At 45.5% G+C, this 27013-nt stretch overlaps 1 protein-coding gene across 2 annotated transcripts in view; it reads right to left on the bottom strand.

Moving 5' to 3' along the window:
* ptchd1 (patched domain containing 1) overlaps positions 1 to 27013 on the bottom strand; it is a 141308-nt gene that overhangs the window by 33043 nt on the left and 81252 nt on the right. For both annotated transcript variants that reach the window (XR_008760106.1, XM_055928143.1), the window contains exon 8: positions 3289 to 3425. Coding sequence is in view for 1 of the 2 variants with exons in the window: in XM_055928143.1 (XP_055784118.1) it covers positions 3289 to 3425 (137 nt within the window). In the remaining variant the exon portion in view is untranslated. The remainder of the gene's footprint in view (positions 1 to 3288; positions 3426 to 27013) is intronic.

The raw sequence follows: 27013 nt of genomic DNA, 5'->3' as shown, positions 1-27013 counted from the left end.
GGCCACCAAGTGGTAACAGTCAGTATCTAAATAATATGTGTGAAATGCTTGATAGTGTATGTGATGTAAACAGAGAGGTCTACTTTCTTGGGGACCTGAATATTGACTGGTTTTCATCAAGCTGTCCACTCAAGAGGAAGCTTCTCACTGTATCCAGTGCCTGTAATCTGGTTCAGGTTATTAATCAATTTACCAGGGTGTTTTTCAAACACTACAGGAACAAGATCAGCCACATGTATTGATCACATTTTTACTAATACTGTAGAACTTTGTTCTAAAGCTGTATCTGTACCCATTGGATGCAGTGATAACAATATAGTGGCAATGTCCAGGAAAGCCAAAGTTCCAAAAGCTGGGCGAAAAATAGTGTATAAGATTTTGCTGTGACACTTTTTGTGGATGTTAAAAATATTTGTTTGTCTGGTGTTCGTCTGGTTCGTCTGGTGTCAGGATGAGCCTGCAGGAAGGGTACCACATGAGGAAGGAGGATGTCTTCCCTGTAGTCACAGCGTTGAGATTGCCTGCAATGACAACAAGCTCAGTCCGATGATGCCGTGACACACCTCCCCAGACCATGACGGACCCTCCACCTCCAAATCGATCCCGCTCCAGAGTACTGGCCTCTGTGTAATGCTCATTCCTTCAACGATAAACGCGAATCCGACCATCACCCCCGGTGAGACAAAACCGTGACTCGTCAGTGAAGAGCACTTTTTTCCAGTCCTGTCTGGTCCAGCGACGGTGGGTTTGTGCCCATAGGCGACGTTGTTGCTGCTGATGTCTGGTGAGGACCTGCCTTACAACAGGCCTACAAGCCCTCAGTCCAGCCTCTCTCAGCCTATTGCGGACAGTCTGAGCACTGATGGAGGGATTGTGCATTCCTGGTGTAACTCAGGCAGTTGTTGTTGCCATCCTGTACCTGTCCCGCAGGTGTGATGTTCGGATGTACCGATCCTGTGCAGGTGTTGTTACACGTGGTCTGACACTGCGGCGAGGACGATCAGCTGTCCGTCCTGTCTCCCTATAGCGCTGTCTTAGGTGTCTCACAGTACAGACATTGCAATTTATTGCCCTGGTCACATCTGCAGTCCTCATGCCTCCGTGCAGCATGCCTAAGGCACATTCACACAGATGAGCAGGGACCCTAGGCATCTGTCTTTTGGTGTTTTTCAGAGTCAGTAGAAAGGCCTCTTTAGTGTCATAAGTTTTCATAACTGTGACCTTAATTGCCTACCGTCTGTAAGCTGTTAATGTCTTAACGACCGTTCCTCAGGTGCATATTCATTAATTGTTTATTGAACAAGCATGGGAAACAGTGTTTAAACCGTTTACAATGAAGATCTGTGAAGTTATTTGTATTTTTAGGAATTATCTATGAAAGACAGGGTCCTGTTTCTTTTTTTGCTGACTTTATAACAGCCTCCACTCTTCTGGGAAGGCTTTCCATTAGATGTTGGAACATTGCTGCTGTAACAACCTCCACTCTTCTGGGAAGGCTTTCCACTAGATGTTGGAACATTGCTGCTATAACAGCCTCCACTCTTCTGGGAAGGCTTTCCACTAGATGTTGGAACATTGCTGCTGTAACAACCTCCACTCTTCTGGGAAGGCGTTCCACTAGATGTTGGAACATTGCTGCTATAACAGCCTCCACTCTTCTGGGAAGGCGTTCCACTAGATGTTGGAACATTGCTGCTATAACAGCCTCCACTCTTCTGGGAAGGCGTCCCACTAGATGTTGGAACACTGCCGCAGGGACTTGCTTTCATTCAGCCACAAGAGCATTAGTCAGGGCGGGTACTGACGTTGGGCGATTAGGCCTGGCTCACAGTCGGCGTTCCAATTCATCCCAAAGGTGTTTAATGGGGTTTAGGTCAGGGCTCTGTGCAGGCCAGTGAAGTTCTTCCACACCGATCTCGACAAACCGTTTCTGTATGGACCTTGCTTTGTGCACAGGGGCATTGTCATGAAACAGGAAAGGGCCTTCTCCAAACTGTTGCCACTAAGTTGGAAGCACATAATCGTCTAGAATGCAGTAGCGTTAAGATTTCCCTTCACTGGAACTAAGGGGCCCGAACCATGAAAAACAGCCCCAGACCATTATTCCTCCTCCACAATACTTTACAGTTGGCACTATGCATTGGGGCAGGTACAGTTCTCCTGGCATCAGGAGAAACAAACCCAGATTTGTCCATCGCACTGCCAAATGGTGAAGCATAATTCATCACTCCAAAGAAGCGTTTCAACTGCTCAAGAGTTCAATCCCGGCGATCTTTACATCAGAGGCAGTTTGGAACTTGGTAGTGAGTGCTGCAACCGAGGACAGACAATTTCTATGAGCTACGCGCTTCAGCACTCGACGGTCCAGTTCTAGCTAGCTAACCAGCAAGCTAAACATTTGGCTAGTTGGCAACGGCAGGAGGATGGGGGTAACATTAGTTACAGCGAGCAACATTAGTGAAGCTAATTAGTTAGTTAAGCTGCACAGTAATGTCTACCTATTAACATGACATCATTTCTAAACGCAATTTGAGCCAGACCATCAAGGCCATCTAGACCCACAAGGCCACCTAGAACCCCAAGGCCATCTAGACCCACAAGGCCATCTAGAACCCCAAGGCCATCTAGAACCCCAAGGCCATCTAGAACACCAAGACCCATCTAGAACCCCAAGACCATCTAGACCCCAAAGCCATCTAGACCCCAAGGCCATCTAGAACCCCAAGGCCATCTAGACCCCAAGGCCATCTAGACCCCAAGGCCATCTAGACCCCAAGGCCATCTAGACCCACAAGGCCAGCCAGACCCCAAGGCCATCTAGAACCCCAAGGCCATCTAGAACCCCAAGGCCATCTAGACCCCAAGGCCATCTAGAACCCAAGGCCAGCCCACCAAGGCCATCTAGAACCCCAAGGCCATCTAGAACCCAATGCCAGCCCACCAAGGCCATCTAGACCCCAAGGCCATCTAGAACCCAAGGCCAGCCCACCAAGGCCATCTAGAACCCCAAGGCCATCTAGAACCCAATGCCAGCCCACCAAGGCCAGCCCACCAAGGCCATCTAGACCCCAAGACCATCTAGAACCCAAGGCCAGCCCACCAAGGCCATCTAGACCCCAAGGCCATCTAGAACCCCAAGGCCATCTAGAACCCAAGGCCAGCTAGAACCCAAGGCCAGCTAGACCACCAAGGCCAGCTAGACCACCAAGGCCAGCCCAACGCAGATTGAATTCAAGGCTTTAGAGTGTCACAGCATGGCTAGACAAAGACAAACATACACAGACTGACCTGATGTAGCAGTGTAGCTCCTGAGTAACGCAGCATGACATCAGAGAATACGCTAGCTACACGCTCCTTAACATGTTGGTCCTCACGTGTCCTTCTCCATGACGATAGCATCTCGAATGTGCCAAACAGTCCGTGACCTGGAGACAGACACACACATAGAGATAAATATGTTTTGTGTGTTTGCAGTGTTTGTGTATTCCTGGATGCCAAGGAAAGCCAGACTTCGCCAAAAATGTTAGCAAATAAAAAGAAAATGTATTTAACATTTCCTTTTTAACGTGTATCTTTCGTCTCTCTGCAATTCTATATTTTCCTTCAATTCGCAAGAGGCTGATTGTATGTCACTGTACAAAGCATCCGAGCGAGCAAAACAGCGCTCCTCTCTTTCAGAAAGTGTAGCCCATGTATCTGATGCTGTCTAGTCAAAAAGAGTATGACATTGTTGCCACCTGTAGCATTGAATTCAATAGCAAGACAAGCCAGCGAGCATTTGGCCTACATAATTTTAAAAAAACTAAAAGAATAGCGAATCAGTGTTTAGCTAAACTGAGTGAGTTTAACTGTGAATTGTCCTTTTGGGATTTGGCTTCACACCAATCAGATCACATCAAAAGCAAAACGTCATTGACAGAAAAAACGTGGATTGTTGTCCTACGGTGTCTGGCTAGCTAAAACCGTCCCTTTCCTAAATTGGTAACGGGTGGAGCTATGTGGACTCGTGGTTTTCCTTAATTCTCCGTACTGGCCAATGATTATAATGGCGACTCTGATCCAACCATTAATAAAAATTGTGTACCTGCTATGAGAGGATGGAAGTTCAATATGTAGCTAGATGTAGTAGGCTAATGTTAGCTAGCTGGCTCGACGTTTCCCATGAAAGGAAGTTAGCCTAGCGAGCGAGCATTTTAGCCAGGTATTTGTATTTGTATTTATTAGGCATCCCCATTAGCTGCTGCCAATACCACCATGCAACAATATCACAATGTTTGATTAAGCAAAGAAGAAACTTCTCACCCAGAAGCGGCGCTCCTAGTGGCCGGGGACTTTAATGCAGGCAAACTTAAATCAGTTTTACCAAATCTTTACCAGCATGCAACCAGGGGAGAGAAAAATCCTAGACCACCTATACTCCACACACAGAGATGCATACAAAGCTCTCCCTCGCCCTCCATTTCGCAAATCTGACCATAATTCTGTCCTCCTGATTCCTGTTTACAAGCAAAACTAAAGCAGGAAGTACCAGTGACTCGCTCAATATGGAAGTGGTCAGATGATGCGGATGCTACACTACAGGACTGTTTTGCACAGACTGGAATATGTTCCGGGATTCATCCAATGGCATTGAGGAATACATCACCTCAGTCAACGGCTTCATCAATAAGTGCATCGATGACGTCCCCCCCCCAGTGACTGTACGCACATATCCCAAGCAGAAGCCATGGATTACATGCAACATCCACATCGAGCTAAAGGGTAGAGCTAAGGGTAGACTAATCCGGATGCTTATAAGAAATCCCGCTATGCCCTCAGACAAACCATCAAACAAGTAAAGTCTCAAAACAGGATTAAGATTGAATTCTACTACACCGGCTCTGACGCTCGTCGGATGTGACAGGGCTTGAAAACTATTACGGACTACAAAGGGAAACCCAGCAGCGAGCTGCCCAGTGATGTGAGCCTACCAGACGAGCTAAATGCCTTTTATGCTCGCTTCGAGGCAAGCAACACTGGAGCATGCACGAGAGCACCAGCTGTTCTGGATGACTGTGTGATAACGCTCTTGGTAGCCGATGTGAACAAAACCTTTAAACAGGTCAACATTCACAAAGCCGCTCGGCCAGACGGATTACAAGGACGTGTACAACAGCATAATCCCTATGCCCAAGGAAGCAAAGGTAACCTGCCTAAATGATTACCACCCCGTGGCACTCACGTCGGGAGCCATGAAGTGCTTTGAAAGGCTGGTCATGGCTCACATCAACAGCATCCTCCCGGACACTCTAGACCCACTCCAATGTGCATACCGCCCCAACACAGATGACGCAATCTCTATAACGACTCTGGGACAGAACACCTCCCTCTGCAACTGGATTCTGGACTTCCTGACGGGCCGCCCCCCAGGTGTTAAGAATAGGCAACAACACGTCTGCCATGCTGATCCTTAACTCTGGGGCCCCTTAGGGGTGTGTACTTAGTCCCCTCTTGTACTCCCTGTTCACCCACGACTGCGTGGCCAAACTCGACTCCAACACCATCATTAAGTTTGCTGACGACACAACAGTGGTAGGCCAGATCACCAACAACAATGAGACAGCCTATAGGGAGGAGGTCAGAGAACTGTCAGTGTGTTGCCAGGACAACAAAACCTTTTCCCCCTCAGGAGACTGAAAATATTTGGCATGGGTCCCCAGATCCTCAAAAGGTTCTACAGCTGCACCATCGAGAGCATCCTGACCGGTTGCATCACCGCCTGGTATGGCAACTGCTCGGCATCTGACCGTAAGCCACTACAGAGGGTAGTGTGAATGGCCCAGTACATCACTGGGGCCAAAGCTTCCTGCCATCCAGGACCTATATAATAGGTGATGTCAGAGGTAAGCCTAGTAAATTGTCAGAGACTCCAGTCACCCATGTTATATACTATTTTCACTGCTACTGCACGGCAAGCGGTACCGGAGCGCCAAGTCTAGGACCAAAAGGCTCCTCAACAGCTTCTACCCCCAAGCCATAAGACTACTGAACAATTCATAAAATTGGCGCCGGACAATTTACATTGACCCCCCCTAACTTTTGTACACAGCTGCTACTAGCTGTTTGTTTGTTACCTATGCATAGTCACTTCACCTCTACCTACATGTACACAGCTGCTACTAGCTGTTTGTTTGTTACCTATGCATAGTCACTTCGCCTCCAACTACATGTACACAGCTGCTACTAGCTGTTTGTTTGTTACCTATGCATAGTCACTTCGCCTCCAACTACATGTACACAGCTGCTACTAGCTGTTTGTTTGTTACCTATGCATAGTCACTTCACCTCTACCTACATGTACACAGCTGCTACTAGCTGTTTGTTTGTTACCTATGCATAGTCACTTCACCTCTACCTACATGTACACAGCTGCTACTAGCTGTTTGTTTGTTACCTATGCATAGTCACTTCACCTCTACCTACATGTACACAGCTGCTACTAGCTGTTTGTTTGTTACCTATGCATAGTCACTTCGCCTCTACCTACATGTACACAGCTGCTACTAGCTGTTTGTTTGTTACCTATGCATAGTCACTTCACCTCTACCTACATGTACACAGCTGCTACTAGCTGTTTGTTTGTTACCTATGCATAGTCACTTCACCTCCAACTACATGTACAGATTACCTTGTTGTATTCGGCACATGTGACAAATACAGTTAGATTTGATTTTGTATGCATGTATCTGTACATTCGTGTGTGTCTCTTCACAGTCCCCATTGATCCAGAAGGTGTATTTGTACCTGCTTTTTAAATCTGATTATACTGCTTGCATCAGTTACCTGATGTGGAATAGAGTTCCATGTAGTCATGGCTCTATGTAGTACTGTGTGCCTCCACTTGGTCTGTTCTGGACTTGGGGACTGTGAAGAGACCACTGGTGGCATGTCTTGTGGGGTATGCGTGAGTGTCCGAGCTGTGTACTAGTATGTCAACACTTCTTACAAAAACAAGTAATGATGAAGTCAATCTCTCCTCCACTTTGAGCCAGGAGAGATTGACATGCATGTCATTAATGTTAGCTCTCCGTGTACTTTTAAGGGCCAGCCGTGCTGCACTGTTCTGAGACAACTGTAATTTTCCCTAATCCTCTTTGTGGCACCTACACGACTGAACAGTAGTTCAGGTGCGACAAAACTAGGGCCTGTTGGACCTGCCTTGTTGATAGTGTTGCTAAGAAGGTAGAAACTAGGGCCTGTTGGACCTGCCTTGTTGATAGTGTTGCTAAGAAGGTAGAGACTAGGGCCTGTTGGACCTGCCTTGTTGATAGTGTTGTAAAGAAGGTAGAAACTAGGGCCTGTAGGACCTGCCTTGTTAATAGTGTTGTTAAGAAGGTAGAAACTAGGGCCTGTTGGACCTGCCTTGTTGATAGTGTTGTAAAGAAGGTAGAAACTAGGGCCTGTAGGACCTGCCTTGTTGATAGTGTTGTTAAGAAGGTAGAAACTAGGGCCTGTAGGACCTGCCTTGTTGATAGTGTTGTTAAGAAGGTAGAAACTAGGGCCTGTAGGATCTGCCTTGTTGATAGTGTTGTTAATAAGGTAGAAACTAGGGCCTGTAGGACCTGCCTTGTTGATAGTGTTGTTAAGAAGGTAGAAACTAGGGCCTGTAGGACCTGCCTTGTTGATAGTGTTGTTAAGAAGGTAGAGACTAGGGCCTGTTGGACCTGCCTTGTTGATAGTGCTGTTAAGAAGGTAGAAACTAGGGCCTGTAGGACCTGCCTTGTTGATAGTGTTGTTAAGAAGGTAGAAACTAGGGCCTGTAGGACCTGCCTTGTTGATAGTGTTGTTAGGAAGGTAGAAACTAGGGCCTGTAGGACCTGCCTTGTTGATAGTGCTGTTAAGAAGGTAGAAACCAGGGCCTGTAGGACCTGCCTTGTTGATCGTGTTGCTAAGAAGGTAGAAACTAGGGCCTGTTGGACCTGCCTTGTTGATAGTGTTGTTAAGAAGGTAGAAACTAGGGCCTGTAGGACCTGCCTTGTTGACAGTGTTGTTAAGAAGGTAGAAACTAGGGCCTGTTGGACCTGCCTTGTTGATAGTGCTGTTAACAAGGCAGAAACTAGGGCCCGTAGGACCTGCCTTGTTGATAGTATTGTTAACAAGGCAGAGAAGCTCTTTATTATGGACAGACTTCTCCCATCTTAGCTACTTTTATATCAACATGTTTTGACCATGATAGTTTACAATCCAGGGTAACTCCAAGCAGTTAAGTCACCTCAACGTGTTCAATTTCCACATTATTCATTACGAGACATAGTTGAGGTTTAGTATTTAGTGAATGATATGTCCCAAATACAATGCAGTTAGTTCTGGAAATATTTAGGACACTCTTATTCCTTGCTACCCATTCCCGAAACTAACTGCAGCTCTTTGTGTACAAGTGTTGCAGTCATTTCAGTCACTCTAGTAGTTGACATGTATAGTGTTGAGTCATCCGCACACAGACACACTGGCTTTACTCAAAGCCAGTGGCATGTCATTAGAAAAGATTGAAAAAAGCAAGGGGCCTAAACAGCTACCCTGGGGAATTCCTGATTATACTTGGATTATGTTTGAGAGGCTTCCATTAAAGAACACCCTATGTATTCTGTTAAACAAGTAACTCTTTATCCATATTATAGCAGGGGATGTAAAGCCATAAGACATGTTTTTCCAGCAGCAGACTATGATCGATAATGTCAAAAGCTGCACTGAAGTATAACAAGACAGCCCCCCCAATCATTTTATCATTAATTTCTCTCAGCCAATCATCAGTCATTTGTGTAAGTGCTATGCTTGTTGAGTGTCCTTCCCTATAAGCTGAAAGTCTGTTGTCAATTTGTTTACTGTGAAATAGCATCGTGTCTGGTCAAACACCATTTTTCCCAAAAGGTAACAGACTGATTGGTTGACTATTTGAGCCAGTAAATAGGAGTGGCAATCTCGTCCACTATTATCCTCAGTAATTTTCCATCCAGATTGTCAGACCCCGGTGGCTTGTCATTGTTGATAGACAACAATCTTTTTTTTTCACCTCTTCCACACTGACTTTACGGAATTCAAAAGTACAATTCTTGTCTTTCATAATTTGGTCAGTTATACTTGAATGTGTAGTGTCAGCGTTTGTTGCTGGCATGTCATGCCTAAGTTTGCTAATCTTGCTGAAGTCATTAAATGCCAATCAGTTGGGCTGGCAGACTTATTTGCCATAACTTTTGACTCATCCCTCTAAACCACACAATTTTTCAATTCCTCATCAATCCAAGGAGATTTAACAGTTTTTACAGTCATTTTCTTAATGGGTGTGTGCTTATTCATAACAGGAATAAGCAATTTCGTAAATGTGTCAGTGCAGCGTCTGGTTGCTCCTCATTACACACCACAGACCAGCAAATATTATTAACATCATCAACATATGAATCACTACAAAACTTATTGTATGGCCTCTTATACACTATATTAGGCCCAGCCTTTGGAACTGTGGTTTTCCTAGATATGGCTATTATATTGTGATCACTACATCCTATGGATTTGGATAACGCTTTAAAGAAAATTTCTGCAGCATTAGTTAATATGTGATCAATACATGTTGATTATTTCATCCCTGTGCTGTATGTAACGACCCTGGTAGGTTGACTGATAACCTGAACCAGGTTGCAGGCACTAGTTACAGTTTGAAGCTTTTTCTTGAGTGGGCAGCTTGATGAGAGCCAGTCAATATTTAAATCACCCAGAAAATATACTTCTCTGTTGATATCACATACATTATCAAGCATTTCACACATATTATCCAGATACTGACTGTTAGCACTTGGTGGTCTATAGCAGCTTCCCACCAGAATGGGCTTTAGGTGAGTGTAACGGCTGTCTTTAGATGAGTGTAACGGCTGTCTTTAGATGAGTGTAACGGCTGTCTTTAGATGAGTGTAACGGCTGTCTTTAGATGAGTGTAACGGCTGTCTTTAGATGAGTGTAACGGCTGTCTTTAGATGAGTGTAACGGCTGTCTTTAGATGAGTGTAACGGCTGTCTCTAGATGAGTGTAACGGCTGTCTCTAGATGAGTGTAACGGCTGTCTTTAGATGAGTGTAACGGCTGTCTTTAGATGAGTGTAACGGCTGTCTTTAGATGAGTGTAACGGCTGTCTTTAGATGAGTGTAACGGCTGTCTTTAGATGAGTGTAACGGCTGTCTTTAGATGAGTGTAACGGCTGTCTCTAGATGAGTGTAACGGCTGTCTCTAGATGAGTGTAACGGCTGTCTTTAGATGAGTGTAACGGCTGTCTTTAGATGAGTGTAACGGCTGTCTTTAGATGAGTGTAACGGCTGTCTTTAGATGAGTGTAACGGCTGTCTCTAGATGAGTGTAACGGCTGTCTTTAGATGAGTGTAACGGCTGTCTCTAGATGAGTGTAACGGCTGTCTCTAGATGAGTGTAACGGCTGTCTCTAGATGAGTGTAACGGCTGTCTCTAGATGAGTGTAACGGCTGTCTCTAGATGAGTGTAACGGCTGTCTTTAGATGAGTGTAACGGCTGTCTTTAGATGAGTGTAACGGCTGTCTTTAGATGAGTGTAACGGCTGTCTTTAGATGAGTGTAACGGCTGTCTCTAGATGAGTGTAACGGCTGTCTCTAGATGAGTGTAACGGCTGTCTCTAGATGAGTGTAACGGCTGTCTCTAGATGAGTGTAACGGCTGTCTCTAGATGAGTGTAACGGCTGTCTCTAGATGAGTGTAACGGCTGTCTTTAGATGAGTGTAACGGCTGTCTTTAGATGAGTGTAACGGCTGTCTCTAGATGAGTGTAACGGCTGTCTTTAGATGAGTGTAACGGCTGTCTCTAGATGAGTGTAACGGCTGTCTCTAGATGAGTGTAACGGCTGTCTCTAGATGAGTGTAACGGCTGTCTCTAGATGAGTGTAACGGCTGTCTCTAGATGAGTGTAACGGCTGTCTCTAGATGAGTGTAACGGCTGTCTTTAGATGAGTGTAACGGCTGTCTTTAGATGAGTGTAACGGCTGTCTCTAGATGAGTGTAACGGCTGTCTTTAGATGAGTGTAACGGCTGTCTTTAGATGAGTGTAACGGCTGTCTTTAGATGAGTGTAACGGCTGTCTTTAGATGAGTGTAACGGCTGTCTTTAGATGAGTGTAACGGCTGTCTCTAGATGAGTGTAACGGCTGTCTCTAGATGAGTGTAACGGCTGTCTCTAGATGAGTGTAACGGCTGTCTTTAGATGAGTGTAACGGCTGTCTTTAGATGAGTGTAACGGCTGTCTTTAGATGAGTGTAACGGCTGTCTTTAGATGAGTGTAACGGCTGTCTTTAGATGAGTGTAACGGCTGTCTTTAGATGAGTGTAACGGCTGTCTTTAGATGAGTGTAACGGCTGTCTTTAGATGAGTGTAACGGCTGTCTTTAGATGAGTGTAACGGCTGTCTTTAGATGAGTGTAACGGCTGTCTCTAGATGAGTGTAACGGCTGTCTCTAGATGAGTGTAACGGCTGTCTCTAGATGAGTGTAACGGCTGTCTTTAGATGAGTGTAACGGCTGTCTTTAGATGAGTGTAACGGCTGTCTTTAGATGAGTGTAACGGCTGTCTTTAGATGAGTGTAACGGCTGTCTTTAGATGAGTGTAACGGCTGTCTTTAGATGAGTGTAACGGCTGTCTTTAGATGAGTGTAACGGCTGTCTCTAGATGAGTGTAACGGCTGTCTTTAGATGAGTGTAACGGCTGTCTTTAGATGAGTGTAACGGCTGTCTTTAGATGAGTGTAACGGCTGTCTTTAGATGAGTGTAACGGCTGTCTTTAGATGAGTGTAACGGCTGTCTTTAGATGAGTGTAACGGCTGTCTTTAGATGAGTGTAACGGCTGTCTTTAGATGAGTGTAACGGCTGTCTCTAGATGAGTGTAACGGCTGTCTCTAGATGAGTGTAACGGCTGTCTCTAGATGAGTGTAACGGCTGTCTTTAGATGAGTGTAACGGCTGTCTTTAGATGAGTGTAACGGCTGTCTCTAGATGAGTGTAACGGCTGTCTTTAGATGAGTGTAACGGCTGTCTTTAGATGAGTGTAACGGCTGTCTTTAGATGAGTGTAACGGCTGTCTTTAGATGAGTGTAACGGCTGTCTTTAGATGAGTGTAACGGCTGTCTTTAGATGAGTGTAACGGCTGTCTTTAGATGAGTGTAACGGCTGTCTCTAGATGAGTGTAACGGCTGTCTCTAGATGAGTGTAACGGCTGTCTCTAGATGAGTGTAACGGCTGTCTTTAGATGAGTGTAACGGCTGTCTTTAGATGAGTGTAACGGCTGTCTTTAGATGAGTGTAACGGCTGTCTTTAGATGAGTGTAACGGCTGTCTTTAGATGAGTGTAACGGCTGTCTTTAGATGAGTGTAACGGCTGTCTTTAGATGAGTGTAACGGCTGTCTTTAGATGAGTGTAACGGCTGTCTCTAGATGAGTGTAACGGCTGTCTTTAGATGAGTGTAACGGCTGTCTTTAGATGAGTGTAACGGCTGTCTTTAGATGAGTGTAACGGCTGTCTTTAGATGAGTGTAACGGCTGTCTTTAGATGAGTGTAACGGCTGTCTTTAGATGAGTGTAACGGCTGTCTTTAGATGAGTGTAACGGCTGTCTTTAGATGAGTGTAACGGCTGTCTTTAGATGAGTGTAACGGCTGTCTTTAGATGAGTGTAACGGCTGTCTTTAGATGAGTGTAACGGCTGTCTTTAGATGAGTGTAACGGCTGTCTTTAGATGAGTGTAACGGCTGTCTTTAGATGAGTGTAACGGCTGTCTTTAGATGAGTGTAACGGCTGTCTTTAGATGAGTGTAACGGCTGTCTTTAGATGAGTGTAACGGCTGTCTTTAGATGAGTGTAACGGCTGTCTTTAGATGAGTGTAACGGCTGTCTTTAGATGAGTGTAACGGCTGTCTTTAGATGAGTGTAACGGCTGTCTTTAGATGAGTGTAACGGCTGTCTTTAGATGAGTGTAACGGCTGTCTTTAGATGAGTGTAACGGCTGTCTTTAGATGAGTGTAACGGCTGTCTTTAGATGAGTGTAACGGCTGTCTTTAGATGAGTGTAACGGCTGTCTTTAGATGAGTGTAACGGCTGTCTTTAGATGAGTGTAACGGCTGTCTTTAGATGAGTGTAACGGCTGTCTTTAGATGAGTGTAACGGCTGTCTTTAGATGAGTGTAACGGCTGTCTTTAGATGAGTGTAACGGCTGTCTTTAGATGAGTGTAACGGCTGTCTTTAGATGAGTGTAACGGCTGTCTCTAGATGAGTGTAACGGCTGTCTCTAGATGAGTGTAACGGCTGTCTTTAGATGAGTGTAACGGCTGTCTTTAGATGAGTGTAACGGCTGTCTTTAGATGAGTGTAACGGCTGTCTTTAGATGAGTGTAACGGCTGTCTTTAGATGAGTGTAACGGCTGTCTTTAGATGAGTGTAACGGCTGTCTTTAGATGAGTGTAACGGCTGTCTTTAGATGAGTGTAACGGCTGTCTTTAGATGAGTGTAACGGCTGTCTTTAGATGAGTGTAACGGCTGTCTTTAGATGAGTGTAACGGCTGTCTTTAGATGAGTGTAACGGCTGTCTTTAGATGAGTGTAACGGCTGTCTTTAGATGAGTGTAACGGCTGTCTTTAGATGAGTGTAACGGCTGTCTTTAGATGAGTGTAACGGCTGTCTTTAGATGAGTGTAACGGCTGTCTTTAGATGAGTGTAACGGCTGTCTTTAGATGAGTGTAACGGCTGTCTTTAGATGAGTGTAACGGCTGTCTTTAGATGAGTGTAACGGCTGTCTTTAGATGAGTGTAACGGCTGTCTTTAGATGAGTGTAACGGCTGTCTTTAGATGAGTGTAACGGCTGTCTTTAGATGAGTGTAACGGCTGTCTTTAGATGAGTGTAACGGCTGTCTCTAGATGAGTGTAACGGCTGTCTCTAGATGAGTGTAACGGCTGTCTTTAGATGAGTGTAACGGCTGTCTTTAGATGAGTGTAACGGCTGTCTTTAGATGAGTGTAACGGCTGTCTTTAGATGAGTGTAACGGCTGTCTTTAGATGAGTGTAACGGCTGTCTTTAGATGAGTGTAACGGCTGTCTTTAGATGAGTGTAACGGCTGTCTTTAGATGAGTGTAACGGCTGTCTTTAGATGAGTGTAACGGCTGTCTTTAGATGAGTGTAACGGCTGTCTTTAGATGAGTGTAACGGCTGTCTCTAGATGAGTGTAACGGCTGTCTTTAGATGAGTGTAACGGCTGTCTTTAGATGAGTGTAACGGCTGTCTTTAGATGAGTGTAACGGCTGTCTTTAGATGAGTGTAACGGCTGTCTTTAGATGAGTGTAACGGCTGTCTTTAGATGAGTGTAACGGCTGTCTTTAGATGAGTGTAACGGCTGTCTTTAGATGAGTGTAACGGCTGTCTCTAGATGAGTGTAACGGCTGTCTCTAGATGAGTGTAACGGCTGTCTTTAGATGAGTGTAACGGCTGTCTTTAGATGAGTGTAACGGCTGTCTTTAGATGAGTGTAACGGCTGTCTTTAGATGAGTGTAACGGCTGTCTTTAGATGAGTGTAACGGCTGTCTTTAGATGAGTGTAACGGCTGTCTCTAGATGAGTGTAACGGCTGTCTCTAGATGAGTGTAACGGCTGTCTTTAGATGAGTGTAACGGCTGTCTTTAGATGAGTGTAACGGCTGTCTTTAGATGAGTGTAACGGCTGTCTTTAGATGAGTGTAACGGCTGTCTTTAGATGAGTGTAACGGCTGTCTTTAGATGAGTGTAACGGCTGTCTCTAGATGAGTGTAACGGCTGTCTCTAGATGAGTGTAACGGCTGTCTTTAGATGAGTGTAACGGCTGTCTTTAGATGAGTGTAACGGCTGTCTTTAGATGAGTGTAACGGCTGTCTTTAGATGAGTGTAACGGCTGTCTTTAGATGAGTGTAACGGCTGTCTCTAGATGAGTGTAACGGCTGTCTCTAGATGAGTGTAACGGCTGTCTCTAGATGAGTGTAACGGCTGTCTTTAGATGAGTGTAACGGCTGTCTTTAGATGAGTGTAACGGCTGTCTTTAGATGAGTGTAACGGCTGTCTCTAGATGAGTGTAACGGCTGTCTCTAGATGAGTGTAACGGCTGTCTCTAGATGAGTGTAACGGCTGTCTCTAGATGAGTGTAACGGCTGTCTTTAGATGAGTGTAACGGCTGTCTTTAGATGAGTGTAACGGCTGTCTTTAGATGAGTGTAACGGCTGTCTTTAGATGAGTGTAACGGCTGTCTTTAGATGAGTGTAACGGCTGTCTTTAGATGAGTGTAACGGCTGTCTTTAGATGAGTGTAACGGCTGTCTTTAGATGAGTGTAACGGCTGTCTTTAGATGAGTGTAACGGCTGTCTTTAGATGAGTGTAACGGCTGTCTCTAGATGAGTGTAACGGCTGTCTTTAGATGAGTGTAACGGCTGTCTCTAGATGAGTGTAACGGCTGTCTCTAGATGAGTGTAACGGCTGTCTCTAGATGAGTGTAACGGCTGTCTCTAGATGAGTGTAACGGCTGTCTCTAGATGAGTGTAACGGCTGGCTTTAGATGAGTGTAACGGCTGTCTCTAGATGAGTGTAACGGCTGTCTTTAGATGAGTGTAACGGCTGTCTTTAGATGAGTGTAACGGCTGTCTTTAGATGAGTGTAACGGCTGTCTTTAGATGAGTGTAACGGCTGTCTTTAGATGAGTGTAACGGCTGTCTTTAGATGAGTGTAACGGCTGTCTCTAGATGAGTGTAACGGCTGTCTTTAGATGAGTGTAACGGCTGTCTTTAGATGAGTGTAACGGCTGTCTTTAGATGAGTGTAACGGCTGTCTTTAGATGAGTGTAACGGCTGTCTTTAGATGAGTGTAACGGCTGTCTTTAGATGAGTGTAACGGCTGTCTTTAGATGAGTGTAACGGCTGTCTCTAGATGAGTGTAACGGCTGTCTTTAGATGAGTGTAACGGCTGTCTTTAGATGAGTGTAACGGCTGTCTTTAGATGAGTGTAACGGCTGTCTTTAGATGAGTGTAACGGCTGTCTTTAGATGAGTGTAACGGCTGTCTTTAGATGAGTGTAACGGCTGTCTTTAGATGAGTGTAACGGCTGTCTCTAGATGAGTGTAACGGCTGTCTTTAGATGAGTGTAACGGCTGTCTTTAGATGAGTGTAACGGCTGTCTTTAGATGAGTGTAACGGCTGTCTTTAGATGAGTGTAACGGCTGTCTCTAGATGAGTGTAACGGCTGTCTCTAGATGAGTGTAACGGCTGTCTTTAGATGAGTGTAACGGCTGTCTTTAGATGAGTGTAACGGCTGTCTTTAGATGAGTGTAACGGCTGTCTCTAGATGAGTGTAACGGCTGTCTCTAGATGAGTGTAACGGCTGTCTCTAGATGAGTGTAACGGCTGTCTCTAGATGAGTGTAACGGCTGGCTTTAGATGAGTGTAACGGCTGTCTTTAGATGAGTGTAACGGCTGTCTTTAGATGAGTGTAACGGCTGTCTTTAGATGAGTGTAACGGCTGTCTTTAGATGAGTGTAACGGCTGTCTTTAGATGAGTGTAACGGCTGTCTTTAGATGAGTGTAACTGCTGTCTTTAGATGAGTGTAACGGCTGTCTTTAGATGAGTGTAACGGCTGTCTTTAGATGAGTGTAACGGCTGTCTTTAGATGAGTGTAACGGCTGTCTTTAGATGAGTGTAACGGCTGTCTTTAGATGAGTGTAACGGCTGTCTTTAGATGAGTGTAACGGCTGTCTTTAGATGAGTGTAACGGCTGTCTTTAGATGAGTGTAACGGCTGTCTCTAGATGAGTGTAACGGCTGTCTCTAGATGAGTGTAACGGCTGTCTTTAGATGAGTGTAACGGCTGTCTTTAGATGAGTGTAACGGCTGTCTCTAGATGAGTGTAACGGCTGTCTCTAGATGAGTGTAACGGCTGTCTCTAGATGAGTGTAACGGCTGTCTCTAGATGAGTGTAACGGCTGGCTTTAGATGAGTGTAACGGCTGGCTTTAGATGAGTGTAACGGCTGTCTTTAGATGAGTGTAACGGCTGTCTTTAGATGAGTGTAACGGCTGTCTTTAGATGAGTGTAACGGCTGTCTTTAGATGAGTGTAACGGCTGTCTTTAGATGAGTGTAACGGCTGTCTTTAGATGAGTGTAACGGCTGTCTTTAGATGAGTGTAACGGCTGTCTTTAGATGAGTGTAACGGCTGTCTCTAGATGAGTGTAACGGCTGTCTCTAGATGAGTGTAACGGCTGTCTTTAGATGAGTGTAACGGCTGTCTCTAGATGAGTGTAACGGCTGTCTTTAGATGAGTGTAACGGCTGTCTTTAGATGAGTGTAACGGCTGTCTTTAGATGAGTGTAACGGCTGTCTTTAGATGAGTGTAACGGCTGTCTTTAGATGAGTGTAACGGCTGTCTTTAGATGAGTGTAACGGCTGTCTTTAGATGAGTGTAACGGCTGTCTTTAGATGAGTGTAACGGCTGTCTTTAGATGAGTGTAACGGCTGTCTTTAGATGAGTGTAACGGCTGTCTCTAGATGAGTGTAACGGCTGTCTTTAGATGAGTGTAACGGCTGTCTTTAGATGAGTGTAACGGCTGTCTTTAGATGAGTGTAACGGCTGTCTTTAGATGAGTGTAACGGCTGTCTTTAGATGAGTGTAACGGCTGTCTTTAGATGAGTGTAACGGCTGTCTTTAGATGAGTGTAACGGCTGTCTTCGGGTGAAAGAGAGGAGGACCAAAATGCAGCGTGATGATAATCCATGTTTTAATTAGGATATTTAAACGACGAACAAAAACAACAAACTGACAGAAGGAACCGAAAACGCTACAGTCCTGAACATGGGAACACAGAACAGATGAACACACGAACAGGAACAATCACCCACAAACACACTACAAAACAGGCTACCTTAATATGGTTCCCAATCAGAGGAACGTGACAATGAGGCAGTTGAACCTGTAGCCATATTAGTAGCTCATGTTATTTATATTGGAGTTGATAGTGCAGGTTAAGCTGCACACCGCCTCAGTGCTAACAGTGTAACCACGCTGTAACTAACGTTACCCCATACTCCTGCCACAGCCAACTAGCCTCAGTGCTAACAGTGTAACCACGCTGTAACTAACGTTACCCCATACTCCTGCCACAGCCAACTAGCCTCAGTGCTAACAGTGTAACCACGCTGTAACTAACGTTACCCCATACTCCTGCCACAGCCAACTAGCCTCAGTGCTAACAGTGTAACCACGCTGTAACTAACGTTACCCCATACTCCTGACACAGCCAACTAGCCTCAGTGCTAACAGTGTAACCACGCTGTAACTAACGTTACCCCATACTCCTGCCACAGCCAACTAGCCAAATGTTTAGCTTGCTGGCTAGCTAGCTAAACTGTTAGCGTCATCGCTAGCGTAACAGACTAGCAAGCTAAATTCTTAACTTCCTTGCTTGCTTGCTTGGCTAATAGTTAGCAAGCTAGCCAAACAAACCAGACAACAGGTTTGATAGGATGTACACAATATATACATAAGTATGTGGACACCTCTTCAAATTAGTGGATTTTGCTGTTTCAGCCACACCCGTTGCTGACAGGTGTATAAAATCAAGCACACAGCCATTACATCTCCATAGACAAACATTGGCAGTAGAATGGCCTTACTGAAGAGCTCAGTGACATTCCGGCACCGTCATAGGATGCCACCTTTCCAACAAGAGTTCTTCACATTTTTGCCTTACTAGAGCTGCCCCGGTCAACTGTAAGTGCTGTTATTGTGAAGTGGATTCATCTAGGAGCAACAACGGCTCAGCCACAAAGTGGTAGGCCACACAAACCCACAGAACAAGACCTCTGAGTACTGAAATGCGTAGCGTGTAATAATCGTCTGTCCTTGTTTGCAACACTCACTAACGAGATCCAAACTGCCTCTGGAAGCAACGTCAGCACACAAACGGTTCGTTGGGAGCTTCATAAAAAGGGTTTCCATGGCCGAACAACCACACACAAGTCAAAGATCACCATGCGCAACGCCAAGCGACGGCTGGAGTGGTGTAAAGCTCGCCACCGTTGGACTCTGGATCAGTGGAAACGCGTTCTCTGGAATGATTAATCACACTTCACCATCTGGCAGTCCGACGGACAAATCTTGGTTTGTGGATGCCAGGAGAACACTACCTGCCCAGCTGAGTAGTGCCAACTGTAACATTTGGTGGAGGAAGAATAATGGTCTAGGGCTGTTTTTCATGGTTCAAGCCCCTTAGTTCCAGTGAAGGGAAATCTTACTGCTACAGCATGACATTGTAGATGATTCTGTGCTTCCAACTTTTTGGCAACAGTTTGGGGAAGGCCCTTTCCTGTTTCATCATTACAATGTGCACAAATTGAGGTCGATACAGAAATGGTTTGTCAAGGTCGGTGTGGAAGAACTTGACTGGCCTGCACAGAGTCTTGACCTCAACCCCATCGAACACCTTTGGAATGAATAGGAGCGCCGACTGCGAGCCAGGCCTAATCGCCCAACATCAGTGCCCGACTTCACTAATGCTCTTGTGGCTGAATGGAGGCAAGTCCCCGCAGCAATGTTCCAACATCTAGAGGAAAGCCTTCCCAGAAGAGTGGAGGCTGTTATAGCAGCAAAGGGGGGACCAACTCCATATTAATGCCCATGATTTTGGAGTGAGATGTTTGACGAGCAGGTGTCCACATACTTTTTGTAATTTAGTGTATCACGGTCCCAAGGCATATGAGCTAACAGCTTATCGAGCAAACAACACAATTATCACAACACATTGTTTTAATATGTGACTCGTTTCAGGAAACTAGGCGTATGTCGTGGAAACTAGGCGTATGTCGTGGAAACTAGGCGTATGTCGTGGAAACTAGGCGTATGTCGTGGAAACTAGGCGTATGTCGTGGAAACTAGGCGTATGTCGTGGAAACTAGGCGTATGTCGTGGAAACTAGGCGTATGTCGTGGAAACTAGGCGTATGTCGTGGAAACTAGGCGTATGTCGTGGAAACTAGGCGTATGTCGTGGAAACTAGGCGTATGTCGTGGAAACTAGGCGTATGTCGTGGAAACTAGGCGTATGTCGTGGAAACTAGGCGTATGTCACAAGAGAGCCATTTGAACGTAAACATTTATTTTTATCAAAATGCCTTCAGGAACACATGAACTTTCACGTGCCTTAATAACAAACTCGTATGCAATGTGTAAATAGGAATACAATTATACAATTACGAGCCTAGTTGGTTTAGCCACGGAAAAAGTCAGGAACCTTCCCGCTAGCCATGATTGTCTGAGATAATGAGTGGGCTGGACATGCCGAGAGATGAGTTCTGATTGGTCTGCCATGAAACATGCTTCTGTCTCTAACGTGAGCTGCTCAATTTGTGTCGACAATATAACATGATGTCTTTTTTTGAGAGAAATCACGAAGAACTGCAAAAGTGTTGCTAATGCGCTCCACTTTCTGGAGCACCGATTGTGCCATGCTGACTCTCGCTGACTCTGAAAATGAATCAGACGATGAGGAAATCCCTGATTTAGGTAAAAACATTTTTTTCAACCAGACATGGTAGAGTCTTCTGAAATGGCGATCAACATTTTTGTCACGGAAGCAGTTGACCGAGTGTAATGTGTGTGCTGGGAGTCGGGAAGCAAGTTCAGGGGTGAATCATTTAATAAATAAATAAAAACATAATACAAAACAAGAAACACGAACAACGCACAGACATGAAAACTGAAACAATAACGCCTGGGGGAGGAAACAAAGGCAGTGACATATAAAGGGCAGGTAATCAAGGAGGTGATGGAGTCCAGGTGAGTGTCATTATGCACAGATGCGCGTAACGAGGGTGACAGGTGTGCGCCATAACGAGTAGCCTGGTGACCTAGAGGCCAGAGATGGAGCCCACGTGACACCGAGTTTAGAAATCAGTGGAATGCCTGGTGGAAGCAGAGTATGATAGCTAAGGAGATGGAGAAAATTCTGCAGTTTGATTGCAAATATGCAGAGGGAGTGGAAAAGAGAAGACACAGAAGGCTGTTGTATAAAACACCTGTCTCTGGATTACATCTTCAAACTAAAGGCAACCGTGACAGACAGGGAGAAGTGTCCATCCATGTATGTGGGTAAGAGAGTCTAGCTAGCTACATTCAGATATTATACGCTTCTAATGTCGTCAGAAAGTATTTTTAATTGAAAGTTAAAGTGTACTTTTAGCTAGCTATCTAACGTTAGCTGGCTGGCTCGCTAGCTAACATTACGTGTATGATCTGTGTAGTAATATTGTTTGTATCTCAGAAATCCATTTGCAAACGACTTTCTGACAATATTAGAAACGTATAATATCTGAAAAATGTAGCGAGCTAGACTCTCTTACACATATACACGGATGTACGCTTCTCCCTCTCTGTCACGGATGCCACGGATGCCCTTAGTTTTTAAAATGTGTTTTATACAACAGCCTTCAGTATGATTTCTTTTCGAATCCCTCCGCATATTTCCAATCAAACTGCAGAATTATAGCCTAATGTTGCCTAGCTAGCTAACATTTTACCTAGTTGGTTAGCTTTAGCTACCTGCAGATTCAAGCATGGTGACATTACAATCAGTTTGTATTGCTAGTAGTATATAGGTTGGGATTATTGATGCGTTCAAGACAACTGGGAACTCTGGGAAAAAAAACGCTCCAACTAGGAATAATCGTTTTAACTGTCATTCAACTCGGAATTCCAACTTGGGAACTCGGCCAGGTGTGTCTGGGGGGTGATTACAGCCATCTATTGTATTTCATGAACCTGTGTAGATGTTTAGACAATAGCTAGATGTGGCTGCAGCGTGGTTATAGCCATCAATTTAGACAAGTGTGTCGGGAAAGAGTCATCTAATAATTACAAAATATTTATACAATATTTATCTGGACACTTACTATTGCTACTATGCAAATATGCAAGTAACCAATGTACTGTACCGTGTATACCTTCTGCATCCTGCGCATGTGACAGATAAACATTGATTTGATTTGATTATAGTGTGTGTTTACCAGAGACGGTAATGTGAAGAACAACAACATGACCTGCACCAAAGACAGATTAGGAAATAGTTCAAGGACTAGACAGAGGGTATTTTTTCTACTACTGTCCCCACTTTTATTCTTGAAATCTTTGGTTGTTTCCTACACCACCTTACTCTGTTTAGTACATGGCCTCACATGTTGAATCCTTACAGAGATGAGTGGCTCTTAAAGAGGGTGTGAACGATGCTGAATGGGTGGAGACAAAGAGCTCTCCAGAAGGTGTACCAAATATTCAAGGTGTCATTCTCTCAAAAGTGGGGTAACAAGTTCATCAACTTTCAAAGCAGAATTACATTCCCATTGCTCCTCAACTGTAGAGTATGATAAACCATTTTGTAGCTGAGTCTCTACTGTTATACAATGTAAAAAACACCATTTGAAATGTTCCTACATTAGACCCGAATCGAGCCCGTCGGTCACATATGGCTTTTATCCTGGCTTGGCTTCCCCAGTGATTTTACCCACGCACTGCTACTGTGTGTGTGTGCTGGGGGAGGTGTGTGTGTGTGTGTGTGTGTGGGGGGGGGGGGTGCAGATGGCTTTCACCTCTGTGGTTGCCATGGCACCTGTGACTCATCAGTGACACTGACCCCCTCCTCCTGTGAAGCTCTGAGATAATCTATTTTCTGTGTGTGTGTGTGTGTGTGTGTGTGTGTGTGTGTGTGTGTGTGTGTGTGTGTGTGTGTGTGTGTGTGTGTGTGTGTGTGTGTGTGTGTAGGATTATGATAATGCTTTTTACTACTACAAATCTAGGTGACGTATCAGACATTATCCTGTCTCTGACCATCTAATCAGACATTATCCTGTCTCTGACCATCCTATCAGACATTATCCTGTCTCTGACCATCTAATCAGACATTATCCTGTCTCTGACCATCCTATCAGACATTATCCTGTCTCTGACCATCCTATCAGACATTATCCTGTCTCTGACCATCCTATCAGACATTATCCTGTCTCTGACCATCCTATCAGACATTATCCTGTCTCTGACCATCTAATCAGACATTATCCTGTCTCTGACCATCCTATCAGACATTATCCTGTCTCTGACCATCCTATCAGACATTATCCTGTCTCTGACCATCCTATCAGACATTATCCTGTCTCTGACCATCTAATCAGACATTATCCTGTCTCTGACCATCCTATCAGACATTATCCTGTCTCTGACCATCCTATCAGACATTATCCTGTCTCTGACCATCCTATCAGACATTATCCTGTCTCTGACCATCCTATCAGACATTATCCTGTCTCTGACCATCTAATGAGACATTATCCTGTCTCTGACCATCCTATCAGACATTATCCTGTCTCTGACCATCCTATCATACATTATCCTGTCTCTGACCATCTAATCAGACATTATCCTGTCTTTGACCATCTAATCAGACATTATCCTGTCTCTGACCATCTAATCAGACATTATCCTGTCTCTGACCATCCTATCAGACATTATCCTGCCTTTGACCATCCTATCAGACATTATCTTGTCTCTGACCATCCTATCAGACATTATCCTGTCTCTGACCATCCTATCAGACATTATCCTGCCTTTGACCATCCTATCAGACATTATCCTGTGTGGCTCAGTTGGTAGCCCATGCCGCTTGGAAAGACAATATTGTGGATTTGATTCTCACTGGAGCCACCCATATGAAAATGTATGCACACACTACTGTCACTTTGGATACAAATCAGAGAGAGACAGGGGAGAGGAGAGGAGGACGAAAGGGAGAGGAGAGGAGAGGAGAGGAGGACGAAAGGGAGAGGAGAGGAGGACGAAAGGGAGAGGAGAGGAGGACGAAAGGGAGAGGAGAGGAGGACGAAAGGGAGAGGAGGGGAGAGGAGGACGAAAGGGAGAGGAGAGGAGGACGAAAGGGAGAGGAGAGGAGGACGAAAGGGAGAGGAGAGGAGGACGAAAGGGAGAGGAGAGGAGGACGAAAGGGAGAGGAGAGGAGGACGAAAGGGAGAGTAGAGGAGGACGAAAGGGAGAGGAGAGGAGGACGAAAGGGAGAGTAGAGGAGGACGAAAGGGAGAGGAGAGGAGAGGAGGACGAAAGGGAGAGTAGAGGAGGACGAACGGGAGAGGAGAGGAGGACGAAAGGGAGAGGAGAGGAGGACGAAAGGGAGAGGAGAGGAGGACGAAAGGGAGAGGAGAGGAGGACGAAAGGGAGAGTAGAGGAGGACGAAAGGGAGAGGAGAGGAGGACGAAAGGGAGAGGAGAGGAGGACGAAAGGGAGAGGAGAGGAGGACGAAAGGGAGAGTAGAGGAGGACGAAAGGGAGAGGAGAGGAGGACGAAAGGGAGAGTAGAGGAGGACGAAAGGGAGAGGAGAGGAGAGGAGGACGAAAGGGAGAGGAGAGGAGGACGAACGGGAGAGGAGAGGAGGACGAAAGGGAGAGGAGAGGAGGACGAAAGGGAGAGGAGAGGAGGACGAAAGGGAGAGGAGAGGAGGACGAAAGGGAGAGGAGAGGAGGACGAAAGGGAGAGGAGAGGAGGACGAAAGGGAGAGGAGAGGAGGACGAAAGGGAGAGTAGAGGAGGACGAAAGGGAGAGGAGAGGAGGACGAAAGGGAGAGTAGAGGAGTACGAAAGGGAGAGGAGAGGAGAGGAGGACGAAAGGGAGAGTAGAGGAGGACGAACGGGAGAGGAGAGGAGGACGAAAGGGAGAGGAGAGGAGGACGAAAGGGAGAGGAGAGGAGGACGAAAGGGAGAGGAGAGGAGGACGAAAGGGAGAGTAGAGGAGGACGAAAGGGAGAGTAGAGGAGGACGAAAGGGAGAGGAGAGGAGGACGAAAGGGAGAGGAGAGGAGGACGAAAGGGAGAGGAGAGGAGGACGAAAGGGAGAGGAGAGGAGAGGAGGACGAAAGGGAGAGGAGAGGAGAGGAGGCCGAAAGGGAGAGTAGTGGGGAAGTAGATGCACTGTAGTCTGAACCTCTCCCTCTCTCTAAGAGCTGTGTATTGTAAAGGAGTACAGTAAGTGTTCGTAGGGAGGTGCTCAGGGGTAGAAGGGACTGGAAGCTTCCATTGTCACAATGTATTCATAGGGTTAGACAAAAACTAAACATCCTGTCTCTCTCTCTATATTTATCAAGAATACAGTCTATGTTTGAGACAGACACACGCACACACAAACACATATACAAGCACATGCTCACTGTAATTAGTGTCATGTGTGGGAGGAGAGCTGCTGTTGGGACTGAAATAACAGAGGACATACGGAGAGAGAGACAAAGAGAAAGAGAGAGTAATGACATACACCAACAGCTTAAGTGGGGTCTGGGAAAAGAATGTAAAAAAAATAGAGATAAAGAGAGAGAGAGATAAGGAGAGAGAGAGATAAGGAGAGAGAGAGATGAGGAGAGAGAGAGATGAGGAGAGAGAGAGATGAGGAGAGAGAGAGATGAGGAGAGAGAGAGATGAGGAGAGAGAGAGATGAGGAGAGAGAGAGATGAGGAGAGAGAGAGATGAGGAGAGAGAGAGATGAGGAGAGAGAGAGATGAGGAGAGAGAGAGAGATGAGGAGAGAGAGAGAGAGATGAGGAGAGAGAGAGAGAGATGAGGAGAGAGAGAGAGAGATGAGGAGAGAGAGAGAGATGAGGAGAGAGAGAGAGATGAGGAGAGAGAGAGAGATGAGGAGAGAGAGAGATGAGGAGAGAGAGAGATGAGGAGAGAGAGAGATGAGGAGAGAGAGAGATGAGGAGAGAGAGAGATGAGGAGAGAGAGAGATGAGGAGAGAGAGAGATGAGGAGAGAGAGAGATGAGGAGAGAGAGAGAGATGAGGAGAGAGAGAGATGAGGATAGAGAGAGATAAGGAGAGAGAGAGAGATGAGGAGAGAGAGAGATGAGGAGAGAGAGAGATGAGGAGAGAGAGAGAGAGAGAGAGAGAGAGAGAGAGAGAGAGAGAGAGAGAGAGAGAGAGAGATGAGGAGAGAGAGAGAGATGAGGAGAGAGAGAGATGAGGATAGAGAGAGATGAGGAGAGAGAGAGAGATGAGGAGAGAGAGAGATGAGGAGAGAGAGAGAGATGAGGAGAGAGAGAGATGAGGATAGAGAGAGATAAGGAGAGAGAGAGATGAGGAGAGAGAGAGATGAGGAGAGAGAGAGAGAGAGAGAGAGAGAGAGAGAGAGATGAGGAGAGAGAGAGATGAGGAGAGAGAGAGATAAGGAGAGAGAGAGAGATGAGGAGAGAGAGAGATGAGGAGAGAGAGAGAGTGATGAGGAGAGAGAGAGATGAGGAGAGAGAGAGATTGCTGTTCATTTTTATTGTTTATTTGACTTTTGTATGTTGTCTACCTCACTTGCTTTGGCAATGTTAACTCATGTTTCCCATGCCAATAAAGCCCCTTGAATTGAATTGAATTGAATTGAGAGAGAGATATGAGGAGAGAGAGAGATGAGGAGAGAGAGAGATGAGGAGAGAGAGAGATGAGGAGAGAGAGAGAGTGTCACACCCTGATCTGCTTCACCTGTCTTTGTGCTTGTCTCCACCCCCCTCCAGGTGTCGCCCATCTTCCTCACTATCCACTGCATGTTCTCTGTTGCCAGTTCGTCTTGTCAGGTCATACCAGCTTGTTTTCCCATCTCCCTGATTTCTCAAGTTCTGTTTCCTAGTTTCCCCGGTTCTGACCATTCTGCCTGCCCTGACTCTGAGCCTGCCTGCCATTCTGTATCTCCCTGACTCTGACCAGTCTACAAACCTCTGCCTGTCCTGACACCCAGCCTGCCTGCTGTTCTAAACCTTATTGACTCTGCCCTGGATTACGGACCTCTGCCTGCCTTTGACATGTCTTTTGCCTGCCCACTGTTTGGGTCAATATACATCTGTTACTCTAGCTGTCTGTATCTGGGTCTTATCCTGAGTTCTGATAGAGAGAGAGATGAGGAGATATATATATA

Source organism: Salvelinus fontinalis, chromosome 7 (assembly GCF_029448725.1).
Source record: "Salvelinus fontinalis isolate EN_2023a chromosome 7, ASM2944872v1, whole genome shotgun sequence".
In the NCBI taxonomy this organism is placed as follows: Eukaryota; Metazoa; Chordata; class Actinopteri; order Salmoniformes; family Salmonidae; genus Salvelinus; species Salvelinus fontinalis.
Note: the sequence above shows the minus strand (reverse complement) of the source record. Positions and strands in the feature narration are given on the sequence as shown.